The 19,653-nt window shown below is 41.3% G+C and overlaps 1 protein-coding gene across 1 annotated transcript in view; it reads left to right on the top strand.

Annotated features, from left to right (window-relative positions):
* The window catches only part of ABTB2 (ankyrin repeat and BTB domain containing 2), a 134,097-nt gene that overhangs the window by 101,090 nt on the left and 13,354 nt on the right, over positions 1 to 19,653 (top strand). The window contains exons 4-9 of the mRNA XM_031553493.2: positions 8,773 to 8,925; positions 12,777 to 12,942; positions 15,381 to 15,470; positions 15,936 to 16,037; positions 17,574 to 17,670; positions 18,858 to 18,993. Of these exons, the coding sequence (XP_031409353.1) occupies positions 8,773 to 8,925; positions 12,777 to 12,942; positions 15,381 to 15,470; positions 15,936 to 16,037; positions 17,574 to 17,670; positions 18,858 to 18,993 (744 nt within the window). The remainder of the gene's footprint in view (positions 1 to 8,772; positions 8,926 to 12,776; positions 12,943 to 15,380; positions 15,471 to 15,935; positions 16,038 to 17,573; positions 17,671 to 18,857; positions 18,994 to 19,653) is intronic.

Genomic DNA, 19,653 nt, shown 5'->3' with positions numbered 1-19,653 from the left:
AGGCTTATTCAAGCAACAGGTAACGAAATGGAGAGCAGACAGATTTTGAATTATAGTTTATGTTTCAACAAGCTGAAGAAAAATAATTGTGCACGTTGCACTTGGCAATTGACGCATGCCATTCATCGATGTTTCTGTATTTTTAGATCTGCTTTTTGACAGCAGAATTTTAACAGTGCTGAAAGGAAAAAAATATCCTTCTAGTTTGGTATTTTGGTATTAGAAACAAAATATTCTGATATTGGAATGCCAGCCATTAGCTGTAGTAGCCACAGAGCTGTATGCTTGACAATGGTCAAATTGAAGCAGGTTAAACCTATTGCAAGAGTGAGTTTTAGCTGTGTATAAGAAAACTCCATTCTCCAGCCCTGCATTGGAACATAAATCTAATCTCTTGATGTAAGATTATCAAAGTGTCCCTTTTTAGAGAGAAATGGGAGAAAAAAAATAGTCTTGACATAAATCCAGTGTTGGATGACAGTTGTTTTTCAATCTGTTTCCTATCCTGTAATGCACTACTGCACTCAATTATTTGCCAACTCAGCATAAAATATGCAACTCTGTAGTTCAGAGTATACAAGATACAGTAGCAACAAGATGCTTTTGGTAGCAAGATGTTGCTTTTTATGAAGTATTGCTTGAGCCACAGTGCGTGCTTCTGGCTGCTTATTTGTGCTAGCAGTCCTAGCAACTACATGTATGATATCTGGACTTTGAAGGTAAGTGCCTTTACACTTTTCTGGTTTGCAAGATTGTCATTTGTGAAGATTCCCCCAGTTTGTGATGTAGAAATGCATGTGTTCTGAGAACTGGTTGCAGGTTACCTGCTAGATTCTGCAGTGCATGCATGGACAACACTCCTGGAGAATCTGGGAAAGCAATTGAGTGAGTTATCTTTATGGACTGATAGTGTTTGAGAGTAGAGATTAGCCTTGTCAGAGTTCCTGATATTTTGTCAACTATGGCCATTTTGTGCAGCACATAATCTCATTCTAATGGGAACATCAGACTTACGGACCTTTTCCTAAGAGGAAGGAACACTTTTTACAATTCAGAAGAGATGACAGGAGGCTACTGATACTCAAGTTGGCAAAAGATTTTTATTTTAACTTTAAATGTATCCTAAGATGTTCTTGATTGGAGCAGGCAGGTATATATTGAAGTATTCAAACCTAGAATTATAATCGACATTCACTGAGAGTGTATATACTCTATTTCTGTACAGCAGCAGCTTAAGGAACAAAATGGAAGATCTTTGAAGGCATGAAATGAATATGTTCATTGAACAGATTGCTAGTAAGGCTCAATTTGTGTTCTCTTGCAAAATAATTTAAAAAATGCTGCAATTGCATCTGTTTTAACTAGCAGTGATGTAACTCCTTGTCATAATCTTTCATTAATGATATGTGTTGTGTCTTACCTGGCACTGGCTTAGAGAGATGATGCCTATTCATTCACAAATGCTACACCCTGTGGGCTTGATTGCCTTTTATTCAAGGAAATGGATTCTAAAATTTTGGTTATTTAGTGAGATCTTCTGTGATTATAATACAGCAGCCAGAACCCAAGTTACGTAATTACACCACTGGCTGGAGTGAATGCCTGATTTTAGTTTGTATCTAAGAGAGCTCCAAAATCAGTTCTTTTCATCTGCACATAGGCGTTTCTCATGCCTTTATGCTAAACTTGCATGAGTGTAAAAAGCCAAAATATTATTTAGATTTTCATTAGGAATACCTTGATATCGGTGTCAGCTGAGATTAATTGACAAGGAGGCCATGCTCACAGTAGCATGACATGGCTCAGAAGTATGATATCAGTCAAGCAATGAAAATAGAAATTTCATCTACCTTTTTGCTTTTCTGAAATATGAAAGAAACATCTTTTAGTCTTTAAATATTTAGCTTCTATCTACCATTATTTTATGTTTGAAAAATTGTCTTAGAAAACATTAATTAGATTTTGGCTTATGCTGTAAAATAAATGGAAATGTTTCCCTATTTATTGTTAAAAATGTACTTTGCTCAGGATGGTCTTTGTTCAGCAGAGCAAACTTTTGCAGTTATAATCAAACAGTTCTGAGTGTTCCAGAACCGCACAAAAAATATTTCTCTGACTGGTTCTTTGTTCTCACAATTGCAACTCAGGAGCTTCAGGCAATTTTCATAAGCGTGGCAATTCTCTGCATTCAAGATTTTACAACTGGGCCCTGAAAATTAGTTCTGTGATTGAATCTGGCAGATTGGTTTTGGCTTGAGAATCAGCATATGTTTTTAACATATGCACGTTGGCATGATTGAAGTCATAACTAACAGGCCTGTTATCTCAATCCGACTAGTGTTTGCAGGAATTAACTATAATGGGCAAAAAAAAAAGTGATGGAGGAGGAGTTGCAGCACTGGATAGTGAAGAATCGTACTGATCCCAGATAAATCTTCTTGCAGGTAGCGCACTGTGGTTTGCTTTCATTTTGCTAGCCTAGCACCTGGAATGAACCATAAGAGTACCTCTTGGTTTTCCTGGCCACGAGATCAAGGTTAATCCAAGAATAACAGACAACCTATTCTGGCTTTCTGCCTGTGTTTATTTCTGCCTATCACATAGCATGTTGTTACAGGCTTTTTCAGTTAATGCTTGTAGTTTGCACTCATGTTTTGCTCCAGACTGGATCAGTGTTTTCTTTTGCAGCGGGAATTGTGCTTGTAGCACATGGCAACATCTCTTCAGTCAGTCCGTTTGGGGTGGCTCCTAGTTATGGGGCCCTAAATGTCAAACTGGTTCAGGTTGGAACAAACCATGCCGGCCTCTTCTGGTCATTCTGCAAACTCTCAGGGGCCCTTTTGACTGAATTACCCAGAAAATCCACTATAATTGACTTTCTCCTTTCTCATTTTTTGTTAGTCAGTGCTGATGACTTAAAAACAGAAGTACAAGGGCACAAAGGGAATTTTTAAGGTTTTCCACATAAATTGTGGAAATTTTTAGTGATAACTGAAAGGTTGGGGCAGATTGTGACCAATTGTGTAACTGAGGACAAGCTCTATGGGCCTTCAGAAACTTGAACTGTAACACCACAAACAACAGAGTAATGTGTGAGAGGCACGCAAAAGCGAGGCGTCCTTGCTGCTGGCCACAGCAGGCCTGAGAGGCGGCAGGGGGGAGTAAGCTTCCTTCAGAGCAACTACAGTGAAAGGCCTTGTCCTGGCAAAATGGGGGGACTTGGAAGCCAGCACGGTTACTTTTTTATACGGGAAAGGCTCAACAGATGTGATGCAAATGAGCAGTTCATTATAAAGTCCAAACCTGACCAGAGCTATTGCTCTGTAGTGTGAAGAGCTGGGGAAGCTCACAGCTGCTCAGATGCTGCGTTTGAAATCCAGAGCCCTCAGAGACGTACAGAATTGACTTCTGCAGGTCTGGTGTTACGAGCTCACACACGTGTCATTGATAAGTGCTGTTTTCTGTGCGTAGCGTGAGATTCAGCGAATCTGTCTTCAAAGTTGCATCTAATCATGTAAGTGATTTAAGCGTACAGCTGTCTATTGATTAGAGCTTAAAACTGCAATTAGGTCTAGAGTTTAATTTGCCCCTCAGTTTACCTATCTGATTGTTTGCAGTAGTGCCTTTTAGCATATGGAGAACTTTAGGATGTCGGAGAGTGGGGAGGAGCAGAAGAGCAAATCCAATGGTATTCCATTCCCTGATGTCTCCTCTGTTGAGGTGGTTACTCGCAGTGACAGGGATCAAATGGCTCTGTGTGTTCTTGAGGCAGATGGAAGCAAGTCACATCCTTGACCACATCACTGTGGCCATGTTGCTATACTTAAAGCTATCATCTGTATTTATCTGACTCTTATCATCGCCTACATACAGTTTAAGTTGGTTTTAATTATTTTACATCTGCCTGTAGTTCCTTTTGCCACATCACACAGATGTTACAAATGTGTTTCTAGAGTACACATGGCACATTCTAGAACAACAGAAGTGTTTGCTTTCAGTCTGAAAATTGTTTTTCCCTGTTGCTAAAATAATAAAGAAATCATAGACTGAAGTATCTTTTTAAGATTCTTAGTGAATCCCCAGTGATTTCTTCATGCTTTTTTTTAGCAAGCTTTTTTTAGTGAGTTTTTGATTTGTAGCTAATGTAGAGTAAAACTTGTGTCATTTCTCAATGAAGTTTGCAGACAAGAACAGAAAAAAAAAAGATTTCTGTGGTTGCTAGTAAAGATCAGAGCTACCATTTCTAGATTAAAACTACTCTTGTACTGTTTTATGCTCTATCAGCAGAGGAAATTGAGAATGCAGACTCAGTGCAGAAAGGATCCGAATAAATGTAATATTATCCAGATGTTTTTCATTCTGTTAGTGTCCCACTGAAGGAAAACTCACTAAACTCCTCTGGAAGTTAGTGTTGTGGCAGAACCGAGCCAAGACCTTAGCTTGATAATGATCCACTAAAATCTGAGAATTCTTTATCTTCTAAGACATGAGCCAATCATTGTTTCAAGGGAATTCAGAAGAAAACTTTCCCTTTGGGGAAAAGGCCAGTTGGCTGTGATTAGATTTCTTTTTTTCCATTTCTGTGAAGAGCTGGGACTGTTTGCTTTGAAAGACGTGGCATTAGTTGAGATGATCTCTGGATCAGAACCAGGATGGCAGTTCCTATCTTTCCTTTGTAAATGTGGTAGGTTTTTTGCAAATTCAGTAAAATATCTTGAATCTGAAAGGAATGGCTCCAGACTTAAGCTGGTTGTGTTTTGGAGTAAAGATTTTGTGGTGTTTCTCTTGTTACTTTATTCACATATAATTACATACCCAGTGAACTTTCTTTGCTGCAACTTCCAGAATGATTTAGTGTTTGAGAATCCAAGCTTTAAGTATGCCTCTGTTTTCTACTTGGACGTTAAATGGTTTGGTTTTGGATACTCTGTCTTGTCTCAGAGCCTTTTCCTTCTCCAACACATTAGGCATTGTTCTATTTTCTTTTTGACTCTGTTGCCATACTTTTTTCTGTCTTGCTGTAAAGTTCGAACAGTGCATCTTCTAGCTGTCTTCCTACACAAAGTACCATTTAGTTGTCACTTCTGAAACTGAAGCTCCGTGAGCATTTTCTTAGCATTCAGTGGTGAATGGCATACCAATGGCATCATCTTCTGACTGCTGTGGAGGTCTTGCCTCCTCTGCATACAATTAACTTCCCTCTGCCAAAAATGCCTTGGCCTTAGGGTTCTTAAAAATCCTGAGAAGAGCTTACTTTGGAGACCAGTTCCTTTGTGATGAATGGCCTGACACTAAAAGTCTGTGATCTCACAGCGTATTCTCAGAGATTGCCACACATGATCCCCACATGCCAGTCGTGTCCTAGGCAATTGTAATCAGTTAAGTGCAGCACATTTCCAGGGAAAAGCTACAACCCCTTTCAGCAAATGAACTTGCTGTAAGTTCTCTGCCAAGTGCGGCTGCCGCCATCCTTCTTGATTATGTCTACATAGAATAATGCATTTTTGTTCAAATGAGGGGAAAACAACAACAATAGATTCCATTCTTTCTCAGAGCACATCTCCAACCTGATCCCTTGGCAATGGTGGGGCTGTCCGGTTCGAAGAGGAGAAAATGTTAAAGAACTGATGGATAAAATATTGATAGCTCGTGGTGTTCTCAGACATTATTGTGTTTCTTTACAAGGCATATAGTAAGCGAGGAGTGTTCATTTTGCTTTTTACTGCTGTATACTATCCCAGTTTACATGTAAAATTGCTCTCTTATAAGGCAAGATGACAAGAAACTGAACAAAGCAGTGGTGGCATTCTTCATAGAAAACACAGTATGTGTGCCCCCAGTGAACTACTGCTGGGAATACGACAGTTTCCCAGGGCTGGATCGCTTCATGTGCAGAATTTAATGAGCTGCCAAATGCTTCTAAATGTCAGAAAATCATGAGGAAAATGCACTGCCCGGAACATGGCACAGACAGAAATGCATAGATAGAAATTCATTTTTTAGCTTGCAGCATCTTCCCAGTTAATTTTCCATGGAGGTTTCACTCCTCCATCCTCCTCCGGTGTTTTTCAGACTGTGAAATGATCGGTGTTTCCCTAGAGGCAGATAGAAGCCCAGGTTAAGAGCCATAGGGATGACAATTGCATTTATTTTCTAGAAAGAAGAATAACTGCATTTATTTTCTTAGTGCAGTGCAACCCAGCGTTGGCATTTACTTGAGCTGAACTGCATCTCTCTCTGCTTAGATCATGCAGTAGTGCTTCTTATGTAATGCATTGTCAGGGAGAAAATGAGTGAAGTGCTGCTGGTAGCATGCCCACAAGCATACTGTGAAGAAAGGAAAGAGTTGGGTAAAAGGGGGGGAACAGGAGGAAGAACAGAAATTCCATCCTCAAGCTTGAAATTTTCTGGGGAAATATACCCTTTACAGCAAAATAGAGATTGAGGTCGTCATAGTCACTACTGGTAGAATAATTATTTATTTGCACAGTAATGTGAGTGGTGGGAGTGGGACAGATGAGGACAGCAGCAAGAGAAAGTCATCTTTCTTGACACTTACTGCAATCTAAAGTCTGCTCTCCTTTGACGCAGAGTAACTAAGTAGTGTACTGAGATGAGTTTTAAAGCCTTTGGAAAAATCTGTTGTGATTTAAAACAAACAAGCAAACACCTCTTCCTTCCCTTTCCTCCCCAGCCAGGCTTTTCTTGTTCGAGATCTGCTTGTGCATGCAATCCATTTAGGATCCTGGCACATGCCAGTTTTTAGAGAATGGAAATTTTTTCCTAGTACGTGTTATTTCTGGTGCAGACTCAATGGTATTTTCTACTGGCTGAGCACAGCTTATTGCAGCAGCATGACAGTAACCCAGGTCTGGCTCACTACCTGGGAAGACGATCTGGTCTCTGCTGGATCAGCACAGCTCTTTGTCCAGCGACGATCCCAGTGTGAAAGCTTTGGGGAGGCCGTAATGTGGCCTGAATACCAAAATCATGCACGGCCACAAAAGGTTCCAGATACGGCTACTTGTAAGATGGGTGTTTAATTAATCACTCTCGAGTACTTTATTCTAGTGCTTTTAAGCACATCTTTCTGTGTTCACCATTCTGGGAGGAAGCCAGGGCTGAACAGAGAGCGAGTCTGGATACTGAATTTAGGCTCCTCCCTTTGATGCCTGAAGCTAAAAGGTGTAAATGCTGGCTCTGTTGTAGGCCAGAAAGAAGTTCTCTGGAGCCAACTGCTGAATAAATCTCCCAACACGAGTTGTCTGGATGCTGCTCTTCCCTCAGGGCAGTCAGTCAACTTTGAGCTGGCCGTGCTGCAGATTGGCTGCAGCGATCATCCCACAGATCTGGAGCGAGTTAGTAAGCTTAAATGGGCTGGGGAATTAAAGCTGAGCTCAAGAAGGTGTCTCAGCTGGTGCGCTACTGCATGGTTTGCAAAGTGAAGGATGTAGGAGCCCTAATGTTGTAGTTGATTGATGTAGAAGCATACTGGTAAAAACAGCAAGTCACGTTAAGAACACTCTTGCACTGGCAATCCAGGATTGATCAGATATTTAGACAGACCTGTGATTTTGTAGATATTTCTTTGCCACTCAGGAGAAGGAAAGGAGCAGAGGGAAAATAAGCAGGCTTGTTTGCAAGCAGAAAACGGCAACTTATTAGAGTGTGCTTTGCAACTGGTAAAATTGAAAGAGCTAGCACATATTTGATGGGATAGAATTATTCCAGCCTGAAGGATGTTCAAAGCCATCCAAAGGCAGTTCTGCTTACAAATCTCATTATTGATAAAATGATTTCTAATGGGATCGGCGCTGCTCGCTCTTACTGTGATGGCAGATGTGCGCACACATATACGTGTGTTGCTTTGAAAATGCCTTTCATGGGTTCAGCTGCTTTCATTAATATCACTTTGTATTTTCTGGTATGCATCTTTTTTCCTTTAACTTTATAAAGAAACTGATACCTTATCCCTCGGTTATTTTCTTTTGAATGCTTAAATGCAAAAGGTTTGTTGTTTTTTTTTTTCAGCATGAGTAAATTCATTACTAGAAATGGGAGAGGTGTTTCCAATTACAGCTGCCACTTCTGAGCCTCGCATGACGGTGGCAGGTGTCCCTGGGGGAAAATCAAGCAAATAACAGATCACTCTGGCTGTGTAATGGGAGGAGAGATATGTTGTGTATGAGTGTTATGATAGCCATATATTATTGTATAATTTCAGTGTTGTGTTCATTCATAGGAGTAAGGGAGAGGCTGTTTATAAGCTAGCCTAAAATGGCTGTTGGCTCTGTTGTTACTGCTGTATTTATGTTGCTTTATTGCCTTGCAATTCCTTGTACAGACTAAAACCTCACTATGTGGGTGCTGTACAAATTAGAATCAAGTAAATTGTTTTTTCTGCAAGTTGCTTACAGTTTGTTGTTTGTTATACGTGTTTTGTTCCTCAGAGTTGTCTCTGTGTTGGTTATCTCTTTGATTCTACTCATTCATCCTCAAGTCCAAAGTATGGCAACAGTTTCGCTGGGGAAAATGACATGAGCAAAGCCGCAGCAGTTCTGCAGCGGTTTCAAAGGGTCAATTGTGCACAAACGGTCTCTCACCTGCTGACCTGCCACCTTGCCGAGCAGGAGGACAGAGCTACCTTCGCAGGATGGGCTTTATTTGTCTGCCTGTCACACGCAGGCAGGGGAAGCGATGAAATGTGCCGAGTCCTAGCAGAAGACAGCAGACCCACATTAACCGTGGCGTGTTTTTTCCTTGTTCACACAGGCCCTTCATGCTTCTGCCGCCGCTGATGGAGTGGATGCGAGTGGCCATCACCTATGCCGAGCACCGGCGCAGCTTAACAGTGGACAGCGATGACATCAGACAGACAGCCAGGCTGCTCTTACCTGGGCTGGACTGCGAGCCCAGGCAGCTCAAGTAGGTGGACTGAGTCCTTTTCTTCCCGTGTTTCATGGGAATGGGACTCAATATACTATATTGGCAACATGTGCTCAAGGTTTTAGGAGAGAGAAAGAACCTTTGGCCAGATGCCACAGTTAGGGTAGAAGGATTTTTTCTTGCCAGAAGTTGGCCAGGAAGAATGAGACAGAAAGATTGTAATATAAATATTCAGTCATTTTTGCCTCAGTCTTAATTACAAGATAATCTTTTGCTTTCTCAGATGCCCTGACGAAAAGCATAAGTACCTATTAATATCCTCCTCTCACATGTTTATTGAACAGGGATTTATAATTAGCTCGGTTCATTAGCACATCATAGGTATTTTACTTACTGTTTGTTGTCTTTCAAAGTTGCTGTCATTAGCACTACTTTTGATACCAGAGTTATATATCCTGAACAGTACTGCAAGTTTTCTTGAATGAATTTTTTCCCCCATATTGATTATGGGTTAAATGAGTGGGCTGGACACATAAATAACAATGAATACTACTTCTATCATGCTCTGCAAGTTATCAAGTGCTGTATATGTATCCTTTCTGATAATCATTACTCTTAGAATTCTTTTTTTTTGTGAATGAGAGAAGCAACAGGAAACTTTTAGTGAGGACTCCTTGATCTGTTTTTGTTGCACTTAACTTTTTCCTTCTGGCAGCCAGGAAGGCTCTTGCTTTTTGCTGTATCCCTGTCTCCCCATTTGTGCAGCAAAGGATACTCCTCACTATCCATAAAACCTAATGCAAAGCTAAATTAGTTGGCAAGCGTGCTGGTGCAATTCAATGACTGAACTCTGCTCCAAGCTTATTGGTGCCATGTCTGCTATTTCCTAACTCTGCCTGATATGATTATACAGGCTAAGACTGTTCAACATAGCTGCACTTTAAGGGGACATAGCTATGGAAGCTCAGAGGTGGCACCCTTTTAAGCTTTATATGTGCTGCATCTGCTCGCATAGCACTTCTCCCCATGCTCTGCCAGTGTACATGTGCTCTGTATCAACTGAAGCACATGTTTCTAAGGCTTGTTTGTGTTCAAGTAAGTATGTGTGCATCTCAGGTAGGTGCTAGCATAGGCTAGTTACTATGGGCTAAGCCAATTTTACCCATATCCCTAGTGCTTGTCAAAACCTTTGAAATTCTTTGTTGAGCAGTGCCAGTGGAAGTGTATAATGAGTGCTTTCAGTCAGTTTCCTAAGTTTCCTTTCAGCCTCTCCTTTTGAAAGGCTTTCTCTTTCAAAACTGAATCCAAACTTTGCACCTTAAAGGCATCCCCCTTTATCTCTGCACTAGTTTTTTTTGTACACGTTGGCATACAAAACATAGGTGGTCCCTTACTTTATAGATACTACATCTTAATAAGGCAGGGATTTGGGCGCTTGTTTTTGCTTCTGATGGGAGGTCAAACACTTAGAGACAGTCTCTGTGCTCCCAGGTCTGTCCATCCCCAGGCTGGGGGGAAGCTAAGCGTACGCAGGAGCTGCCATCTGGGCATTGCACGGGTGCAAGCTTTACCCTAGGAAGCGTGTGAGAGTTTGCCTCTCTCTGACAGGGTAACAACTCACGCATGGAAAACCTGCTGTGGGTACAGCTGCTGCACAGCAGTTGTGCATGTGAGAGCTCTTTTCCTGGCTCATGGAAGATGCTGTAGCTTTTATCACACTCTGAAAGAAGAAGCTGCTTTGTCTCTATCATAGAAGCGCATGCTGTCAAGGAATTACTAGACCAGCATGAGGACCATATTTATATTTATTTATTTATTTGTTTGTTTGTTTTGCACGGGCTGAGCTTGCAGATCCCCCAGCAGCAAAGCCTATAAATAGTAACTTCAGATTGCTGCCTCCAGATGTGCTCCCGGCAGCTCTACGCCAAGAACTGCAGCCCACCTCTTTGCTCTGTCCCTCTGACAGCTCTGCACAATGCTTTGCTTTGCTCTTTGCTCTGCAGGCCTCAGCAGTGCATGGTACCCCCATCCCCCTCCCCTTGCTCCAGCAGCACAGGGTGTATCGTGCCTGTTAGCAAAATGGAATCAGAGTGCAAAGGTAGATACTTGTACTTAAATAAATGTCATTTATTCTCTGAGGTTCAACAGTTTTCAAGTTTATAACACCCTATTTCACTTGTTTGCATAGGATAATAATAGTGAATATATATAGAATATGATACCATTACTATATAACAATGTTATTGCATCGTGACACTGTGCCAATTTCCTTACTAGAGCAAGATGATTTATTACTTAGGCTCTATTTAGGATTCACATAGGTCTAACAGTAAGCCTTACCTTATTGTCATCCTGTGCTCTGTAGTGCACGTGTCCTAACCCAGGATCTGGATGCTTGGGAGATCTTCTCTTCTGATCAGATATCTGCACTCGTTGCCTGGGAGCTGCATTTTATTTATGGATCTATCTCCAAAGAGTGGGTGACTCCAAGGCTGTCACTCTGCTTCCCTGCTGACTGCTCCTCATATTTCACCCTGATGCAGCTGCAGTGATGCTGCTTTCCCACAAGCAATGGGGCTGCTCACCAGGCTGAGGAGAGAGTTTTGTGAACTCAGCATATTTTTCATTGCAGCTGAGCCCCATTTGTCATCAACGCTGATGCAGTTCAGAAACATACAAAATGTCCAGCTGAATTAATACTTGAGTACGATTCATCCTGAGTCTTCTAAGCGATGAGTGTTTTACTTATCTGGCAGCCTATCCAGGGTTTCCAGGTTAGCCTCCTTGAAAGAGTCTCGCTTTTCAAAGGAACTTGGCAAACTACTATCTTGCTCTCCGACAGTTTGCACAAGAGCTTGTGCTGAAACCAGACAGCTAGTAGAGAAGGCACTCAGCCTGAAATAGCATCAAAGGGCTGAGCATATCAGTGCTCACCTCCAGTTTGGGAATGTTTGGTCAGTGAGGGAGATAGGCCTCCAGCTCTGGAACTCAGAGCTCTCGGCACAACCAGGGGGATTTACAGTAATTTCTGGGCTACTTCCAAATGAGATAAAGGCTATCTGATAGTCATCTGGAGGATAAGGAGTTAATAGAGCCTCACAGGAACATTACCTCATTTCCTTTTAGGCATTGGAGAAGAGCTGAGATTTGAATTTTTTTGTTTTTTGGGGCTTTTTTTGAAATTTGATTTTTTTTTTTTCTTCAGAAAACAATCTGAAACATAAGAATCATCTTTCAGAATAACTGTCTGGCAGTCAGACAGCCTAATGGGTCTCATCACAGTACTACTGCTTGGCTGGTGTTTTGTATATGTGTAACCTTCTCTACATCTCTTTTTGGAACATGTTTTTGTCTATGTAGGATGCTCTCTCCTATAACAGCCACATCATATTGTGTGATACCATCTCACGAAAAATGCAGAGCTAATTACTTAAAGCATTTTTTTTCCAGTAAGCAGCAGAATGAATGATAACTCAGTTGCTGCAGGTTTGTACCCTGTGAGCTCTCTCCTACCACAGTAACTTCACTGCTGCAGTAGCCTGGTCCAGAGGTGACCTTGAAGTGAGAGGCTGAGTGACAGGGAGCAAGGATTTCTTTCTACCCTTCTCACAGAAAGCACCAATGACATTCCTCTACCTGGCACCATTTTTTCCTGTAATATTCATATGAATTCACTGTCTGTCCCTAAGAACTGAAACTTCTATCTCCAGCATGACTGAAGTTTAGCCAGATTTCTTCAGAAACGATTATGTGGTGGAGAAGGTATGCAGTAGGTAAAGCCATGACATTTCATAAGCCTGATTTCTGTAGGAGGAGATGATGTTTAAAAAAAAAAAAAAAAAAGACAAAAAAAAATCAATAAATTGTTTTAATTGTTTTGTCCTCCACAGACCTGAATGCTGCTTCAGTTCCTTCCGGAGACTGGATGCTAAGGCTGCTACTGAAAAATTCCAGCAGGATCTGGGTTTCCGAATGCTGAACTGCGGAAGGACAGATCTGATCAATCAAGCAATAGATGCACTGGGAGCTGATGGAGTTAACACCATGGATGATCAGGTATGCCATATAACCATACACACAAAAAAAAGTTAGCATCAAGTTGTGTGTTCCTTTCTTTGTAGGTCTTAAGCATTAGTTGCCTCTCCAAAACTTCTCTAATTCTAGCTGATGTTTTAGTGTGGAAAACTCATCTCTTAAAAAAAAAAAAAAAAAAAAAAAAAAAAAAATTAGAATAGAAATCCCCCAGTCATGCAACTCTCACAAATCAGTTAAAGCCTTGAGTGAATTGTTTATCAACTGGAATGCAGGTCTGCTCCTTGGATGGTCTGTCTCAGGCACTGACTGAAGACAGGTTAATTGCTGGCTGCAAATGCAAAATCTGATGTTACCTTAATGCTAAGACAATATCAAAACAAAATTGTTTTTGCCAGTGCCAATCTTTTCTGGTTTAACAGCTAAAATCTCATCTGGGTGAGTGATGACCAACCAAAAGGTGTTGCTGTGTAATGGCTCTCAGGTTACCTGTTTGAAGTGGACTGTCTGTTCTCAATGGAGTGTGGTAGATGAAACAGCACAGAGAATCCTAGTGGCACTGGTATATCAGTCAGTATTAGCTTTGCTAAAAGCTCTCATGCTTTATTTTTACCTATCCCTGCTCAGCTGCATTTAAGCATAGGGACTTGTTACTGTGGGAAGTCTTTAGCTGCCTCTGTTTGTGCTGTTAGTCCTATCAAATAACAGCAGATGCCCCAGAGAGCAGACATTCAATGCACTGATCTACCTTCTAATTAAAAAAAAATGAAACAACCATCCACCTCCCCCAAATGAACATTCACTGTAGATGTCACAGCAATAAGAAAGACCTGTCATGTCTCAGAAACAACAGGATATTTATCAGTAGGAAGGATTTATATTCAAGTAAGGAGGTTTTCAGACCCAGTTGTGAAATGAGTAAGTCTTCCATGGTACTTTCTAGCATTCTGCAATTTAAAAGGTATATGAAAATACATACAAACATGGGCAGAACTGCTCCTGCAGAAGGCTACATTTAACTGCACCTTATTTACATACCCCATATAAGTTTTGTGGTCACAGACATGTATCATTTCACAGATGCCCTTAACATTGACTTTGTTAAAGTGACACTGGTGGCAGATTTATATTATGAAAGTCTGCCATTTACTTCCTTGATTATTTTTTTTTCTTAAGTTTTTGTAATTTCTGCTCACGTAGCCCTCAGGCCTTCTGTTCTTCCAAAGCAGAACTGCCCTCTTCTTTGATATTTTGCCCTATGAACAAGCACTGTAGTATCATGGCATTCCTTTGCAGCCAACCAGCAAACTGGGAGAAGTTTTGCATTTTTTCTATGTAAGGACCCTGCTTTATAGGCAACTTTGGAAAGGTTGAGGACTTACTACTGTCATTTATTTATGATCTTGTTATCATTTTGCTGGTGTCTTCCTCTTGCCGATCCCCCTGTGAACAAGGGGACCAGATAGTGCTGGCAGCTCTGCTGTGTTGCAGAGTAATGGTCCCATGTTTCTAACCAGAATCTCTTCTTCCCCATGAATACTGAGCAGCAGGCAGGGAATGCAAAACTGAGTTGGGGAAATTTGTATGTATTTCTATAGAAACCTGGTAGTTTTAGAACCCTGACTGTGGCAATAAGTATGAGCTCATTTTTGAATTCTCAGTGAAGTTTACTTGTCTGTGTTAAATAATTGGTCTCCCCTGCAAAGCCCCAGTAAGCTAAACCTACTCTGCCCCTCACCCCTGAACATCTTTGCAAATGGGTATAGCTTCCTTATGTGTAGGAAGACTGGAATTGTGTCTGTTCTAAAAAGCTGCCTTTGCGGATTCAAAACCAGAACTCCTTTATTTGAGATTTGCTTCTATTTTGATAAAGCTATCTAAAGATGAACCTGTATTAATATGCAATGAACAGCAGAAATAGTGCCTTTGAAAGAATCAAATATCCAAAGTAATTAAAGGGGACAAAATGCTACAGGATATGAGCAGGAATTGATTTGACTGGTCTGTTTTCCTTTCTGTCCTTAGCTACTTCTGGAATGAACCCTCTAAGTAAGGCTTATTTCTCTCAATTCATTTCTGAGCCATCACAGTTTGTTGGTTAAACAGAGACAGACTTATGGGACTGAAATGCTGAAATACTGTAGCAAGTAGCATTTTAGCAATAGGGATATGTTGCCAAGTAGATTCCTGTGTACTGCTTTCAGTTCATCTGGCTAGAAATGATACAAAAAAAAAAAAAGCTATTTCTTTTTTGCAGCCTATGAAGCTCAGTAATTGTAGCAGTCTTGACTTCTAATTTTTGACCGCAGCAACTTTCCATATTAGCACATTGAGCCAGCCCTACGCTGAAACCAAAACGTTTTCAACATATGCACACACACACTCACACTCTGTACCTAAGATTCAAATTCTGTGTCTGTGACACAGAAAAAAGGTAACTTTTTTTTTTTCCTCCCTTAAAGGGTATGACCCCGCTGATGTATGCCTGTGCTGCTGGAGATGAAGCAATGGTCCAAATGCTTATAGATGCTGGAGCAAATTTAGATATACCAGTAAGTAAAGGAGTACCTCCTCCTCCTCATCATTCGTCTGTAAATTAACAAGAGCAATTATTAAATCACTATCAAATTTCTCCTACCAACTGAAGTCTTCGTTTCTGGAAGGTTCTGCCCCAATCTCAGGGCAAGGCACTTCTTTCAGAAGTCACTGCTTCAGAGGTTTGGGAGAGGGGAAAATACCTTCAGGACTTCTTGGAGCACTCACTGGCAAGTCTAATAGGCATGGTGGAGGTGAAGGGGCCTCCTTCCTTAAAGAGCTGCTGCCAGCAGAAACCAACAAGCCTATTAAAAAGGCCCAGAGGACCGGACAGCGAGTAGTGCTGGCAGTGTTTACTAAATGGTATTTGTTACCATTCCCTGGGGCCATCACTTAGAAAGGGAAAACAGTTATGCGGAAATCCAAAGATTATGGAAGACAGATGCTGCAGTGATTAACAACTACCTGGTTTTCTTGCCCAGGTTCCCAGTACCTCTCCACGATACCCTTCAGTCCATCCTGACAGCCGGCACTGGACTGCTCTCACCTTTGCTGTGTTACATGGGCATATATCTGTTGTTCAGGTAAGCAGAAGAAAGTCTTTGGTCAGGAATCTTTGCCCAAGATACCGAGGGACTGAAGTGTTTAAGCATCCACCCATCCTGCTCTCTTACATGGAATGAATGCCAGAGGCAGCAGAATAGAGCAGAATCCTGGAAATTCTGCTCATACTTCGAGGGGAACTCAAAACCAATTCCAAAACAAGACAGTAACTGCTGAATTTAACTTACCTTCTGCTCAAAGGGAAAAAAAAGACATAAGCAAATGGAGGTTGCATACAGTCATATTCTGTATACATTTGTAAATAATTACAAAGACTAGATCCCACCTGGCAAATTGCCAGCACAGCCTTTGGTACTGCAAGGGCTGAACAGCCTTAATTTATGTGAGAGATAAGTGTGACTCTCTCAGGAGCTGTAGCCAGATAGAGCAAAGTTCCTTCTGGACTACATACTCACTGTGTCTGCTTGCTTTAAAACTTTATATAAAATCTTTAAATCTTGCCTTTGGCAACCATCCTTTAAAGGGTAGATGTGAGCTTTCTCTGGATTCTGTGTATGAAATCACTGTTCCAGGTAAGGCATGCCATGGGATAATTACCTGGAATTGTTGGCATCTCAACTATTCATTGGCAAACCAGCCAATGAACCAGTTGTCATGCTCTACAGACAGTTTTAGTTTTATAATAAAAATGTGAATGTATATGCTGTGCCCAGGCCGGTACCATTAATCAGGGATGGCTGAAACTGTTTAATTGTGACAGCATTACCCATTGCAGCCATCTGGACACTCACACTGGGAGGAAGAACCTCTGCTGCTGGCTTGAGGACAGCACTCGCTGTTGCTGCAGTGGTGCTGCTCTAGATGCCCCTCTGTTGCTGACTGCCAGCACTGCTTGGCCATAAGAGATGCATAGCCTCCCCTTTGTCTAGGAGACATGCAGTTGCCTTTGTGAGTAGCTTGGTGTGTTCAAAGAAAGCCACTTCTGTGCATGGCAAATCACTAAGCCTGCTAGGGCCTTCTTATACAAGCTCCACAGGGCTTGGGAGAGACCAAGAGCTATGTTTGGGCTCCAGGGCTAATTCCCTGAAGGTGTACCCTGCTTCCTGCACACATCATGAAACTAAATAAGATTAACTTCCTATGCTCAAGAGACACTCTGACTGCAGAGCTCTTTGGGGCTGGGAAATTACAGGTAGTAAAATCAAGTTCATAATAACAAATGAAAAAAAGAGTAGATATTCTCCAGTCTGTCAGCTTAGAACTTTTTTTTTTAGCATAAAATCACTGCTGAAAGTACACTAAAGCAAAAAAAAAAAAAAAAAAAATCTGTGAACTGACATTTGTGTAAGGCTTTAGCCCTAGGCTGATCAAAAACACGCGTGAGAAACTTGACCTGCCAAAGGTATCTTGCTTTAGTCTTTAAGATGTTGCCTTTGTGCGTATGCATGCTTCATCATGAATCTTCTCATTTTCCTTCCTAGCACACAGCCTTTTCTGGTGTGCATTGCTGAACTGCTGTTTTCTCAACTCCTCGTTTTTAAATGTGTCTGTTGCAGCTACTCTTGGATGCTGGTGCTCACGTTGAGGGCTCTGCTGTTAACAGTGGAGAGGACAACTATGCTGAGACCCCACTTCAACTGGCTTCAGCAGCAGGTAGGTTACACTCAACTATGGCACGCTCTGTCTGTTGCTATCACAAAACAAGCACAACTAATTGATGCCTGGATCAGGGATCTATAAAATGTGTTAGGATTTGCTCTGCACCGTGGTCTGCAGATACAGCAAAGATGCTTAATGGGCAGCACCGGGAGCTAGATAGTCAGCATTTCTAAACCACTAATGTGAACTCAGCCTGAGTTGGCAGTGACTGACAGCAATCATGTGCAACAGCTGATGGGCACTAAATGAGTGCATACTACTGCCAGTAGTACCAACTATTATCTCCTGCCAGCAGCCTCCATACTTAAGCTGAAACAGCTCTTCCTTTGCACAGGGCTCTGTGAAGAAACATAAAACAGCTACTGTCTAGCCTAGGCATGTCTTGGATTTAAATAACTTCCAGATGCAAAAATTAACGAGTTTAAATTCAGCCTGAGGAAAGAAGAACTGCTATATAGAGACATTTATTTTATTAATTTATTAAACACGAGTAAAATTCTGCATTTCTTCTATCTAGCTCCGTAAAGATTTTAGCATTCTATGAACAAGTCTGTGCTAGTCTAAAAGTACCTGTTGTTTTTCAGCATGTCAGTTCTAGCCTTTTTTTCCCCTTTCATTTCCTTCTGCTTTATTTTTGTGCCATCATGAACACAAATCTCTGCCTTATCTGCTCCAAGTTTTACTGAGAGATAAAAAAAAGAAAAAAGACCTCCTTCTCCCCCCATGCCACAGTGAAAAACGCACATTGTGCAAGGTCTCTTGCCACCACTCACTGCTGTATCTTATGAAAAGAGTGGAAGAGAGCCCAGGTGAATGTGAACTGCACCAATCTATCTGTCTGCAAGGTGGCTTTATGGAAGCCATGGTCAGCAACTCCCTTCTGGCCTTCTCCGTTAACCTCACCCACCAACTGAACAGCTAAGGATGCTTTTGCATACTGAAAATGCCAGACCAGTTTAATTTTCTTTCTGCCTGTAGCTAGTTGTGCATTCTTGTGTAGTTTAGCTGTTCTGTGACTCCATTCTTCTGAGAGATGTCATGAAGCCTAATACATGCTTACAGGATGCTTTGAAAACCTTCGTTGGCAGCCTAAAAGCTGCTGGTACACTTTGCCTGATAACAGTCCTGAGTTATGTTTCAAAAAAGAAAGAGACATGATATTTCTGTTAATTGTTCCCTAGGGAACTACGAGTTGGTCAGCCTATTGCTAAGCAGGGGCGCCGACCCCCTCCTGAGTATGCTGGAAGTCAATGGCATGTCATCTTCACTTCATGAAGATATGAATTGTTTCAGTCACTCAGCTGCGCACGGACACAGGTAAAGCTCCATTCACGTTCAGAAGAGTTTTTTGCCTAAGGCTTACACACTGTAGGTGTATTGCTTATCTTATGCCCAAATCCCTGGGTGTGCAGTTCAGAAGATGGTGTTAATGCTGACAGTAACCATTTTTTAGCACTGCTTAGTTTCTCTGATTATTCCAATTATGATGTAGGTAGTGCTGGGAGGAACTGACTGATTCTAAAAGCCAGTAGCTGCTTTCTGTTGCGTCCTTTTGAGGAAAAAAAAAAATCATGCAAGATTTTAATTATTCAGTAATAGTACCTTTGAAAAATAAAAGCATTATATTTTGGTCAAAAGCACAAAATGCAGCAGAAAGGTCACTTGTTTTTTCTTTCATTTGGTGGTCTAGCTCTACAGCACTGAGAGGGTAGAGACAGGAGCTGGTTCTAGCCCACCCTTTAGCAGATTAAGTTCCACCTATGAGCTAGCTGCAAAGATAGCAGTTCATGATATTGAGACAGATTCCAATCACATTAAGAAGTGGCAAAAATAAACTGCTACAGAATTCAGTTGAATCACTGGTTTCTGGATGACCGACCAAGAGATCGGTCATTAATACACTGAAAAGCTAGACTAGGCTTTCTAACCCTGCTTGCAGAGCGGTTATTTAGAAATAAGATGTTATGTACAAACTCA

The sequence above is a fragment of the Meleagris gallopavo genome, chromosome 5 (assembly GCF_905368555.1).
Source record: "Meleagris gallopavo chromosome 5, MGAL_WU_HG_1.1, whole genome shotgun sequence".
Taxonomy (NCBI): domain Eukaryota; kingdom Metazoa; phylum Chordata; class Aves; order Galliformes; family Phasianidae; genus Meleagris; species Meleagris gallopavo.
The sequence above is the reverse complement of the archived record's forward strand: the minus strand, read 5'-3'. Positions and strand labels throughout refer to the sequence as shown.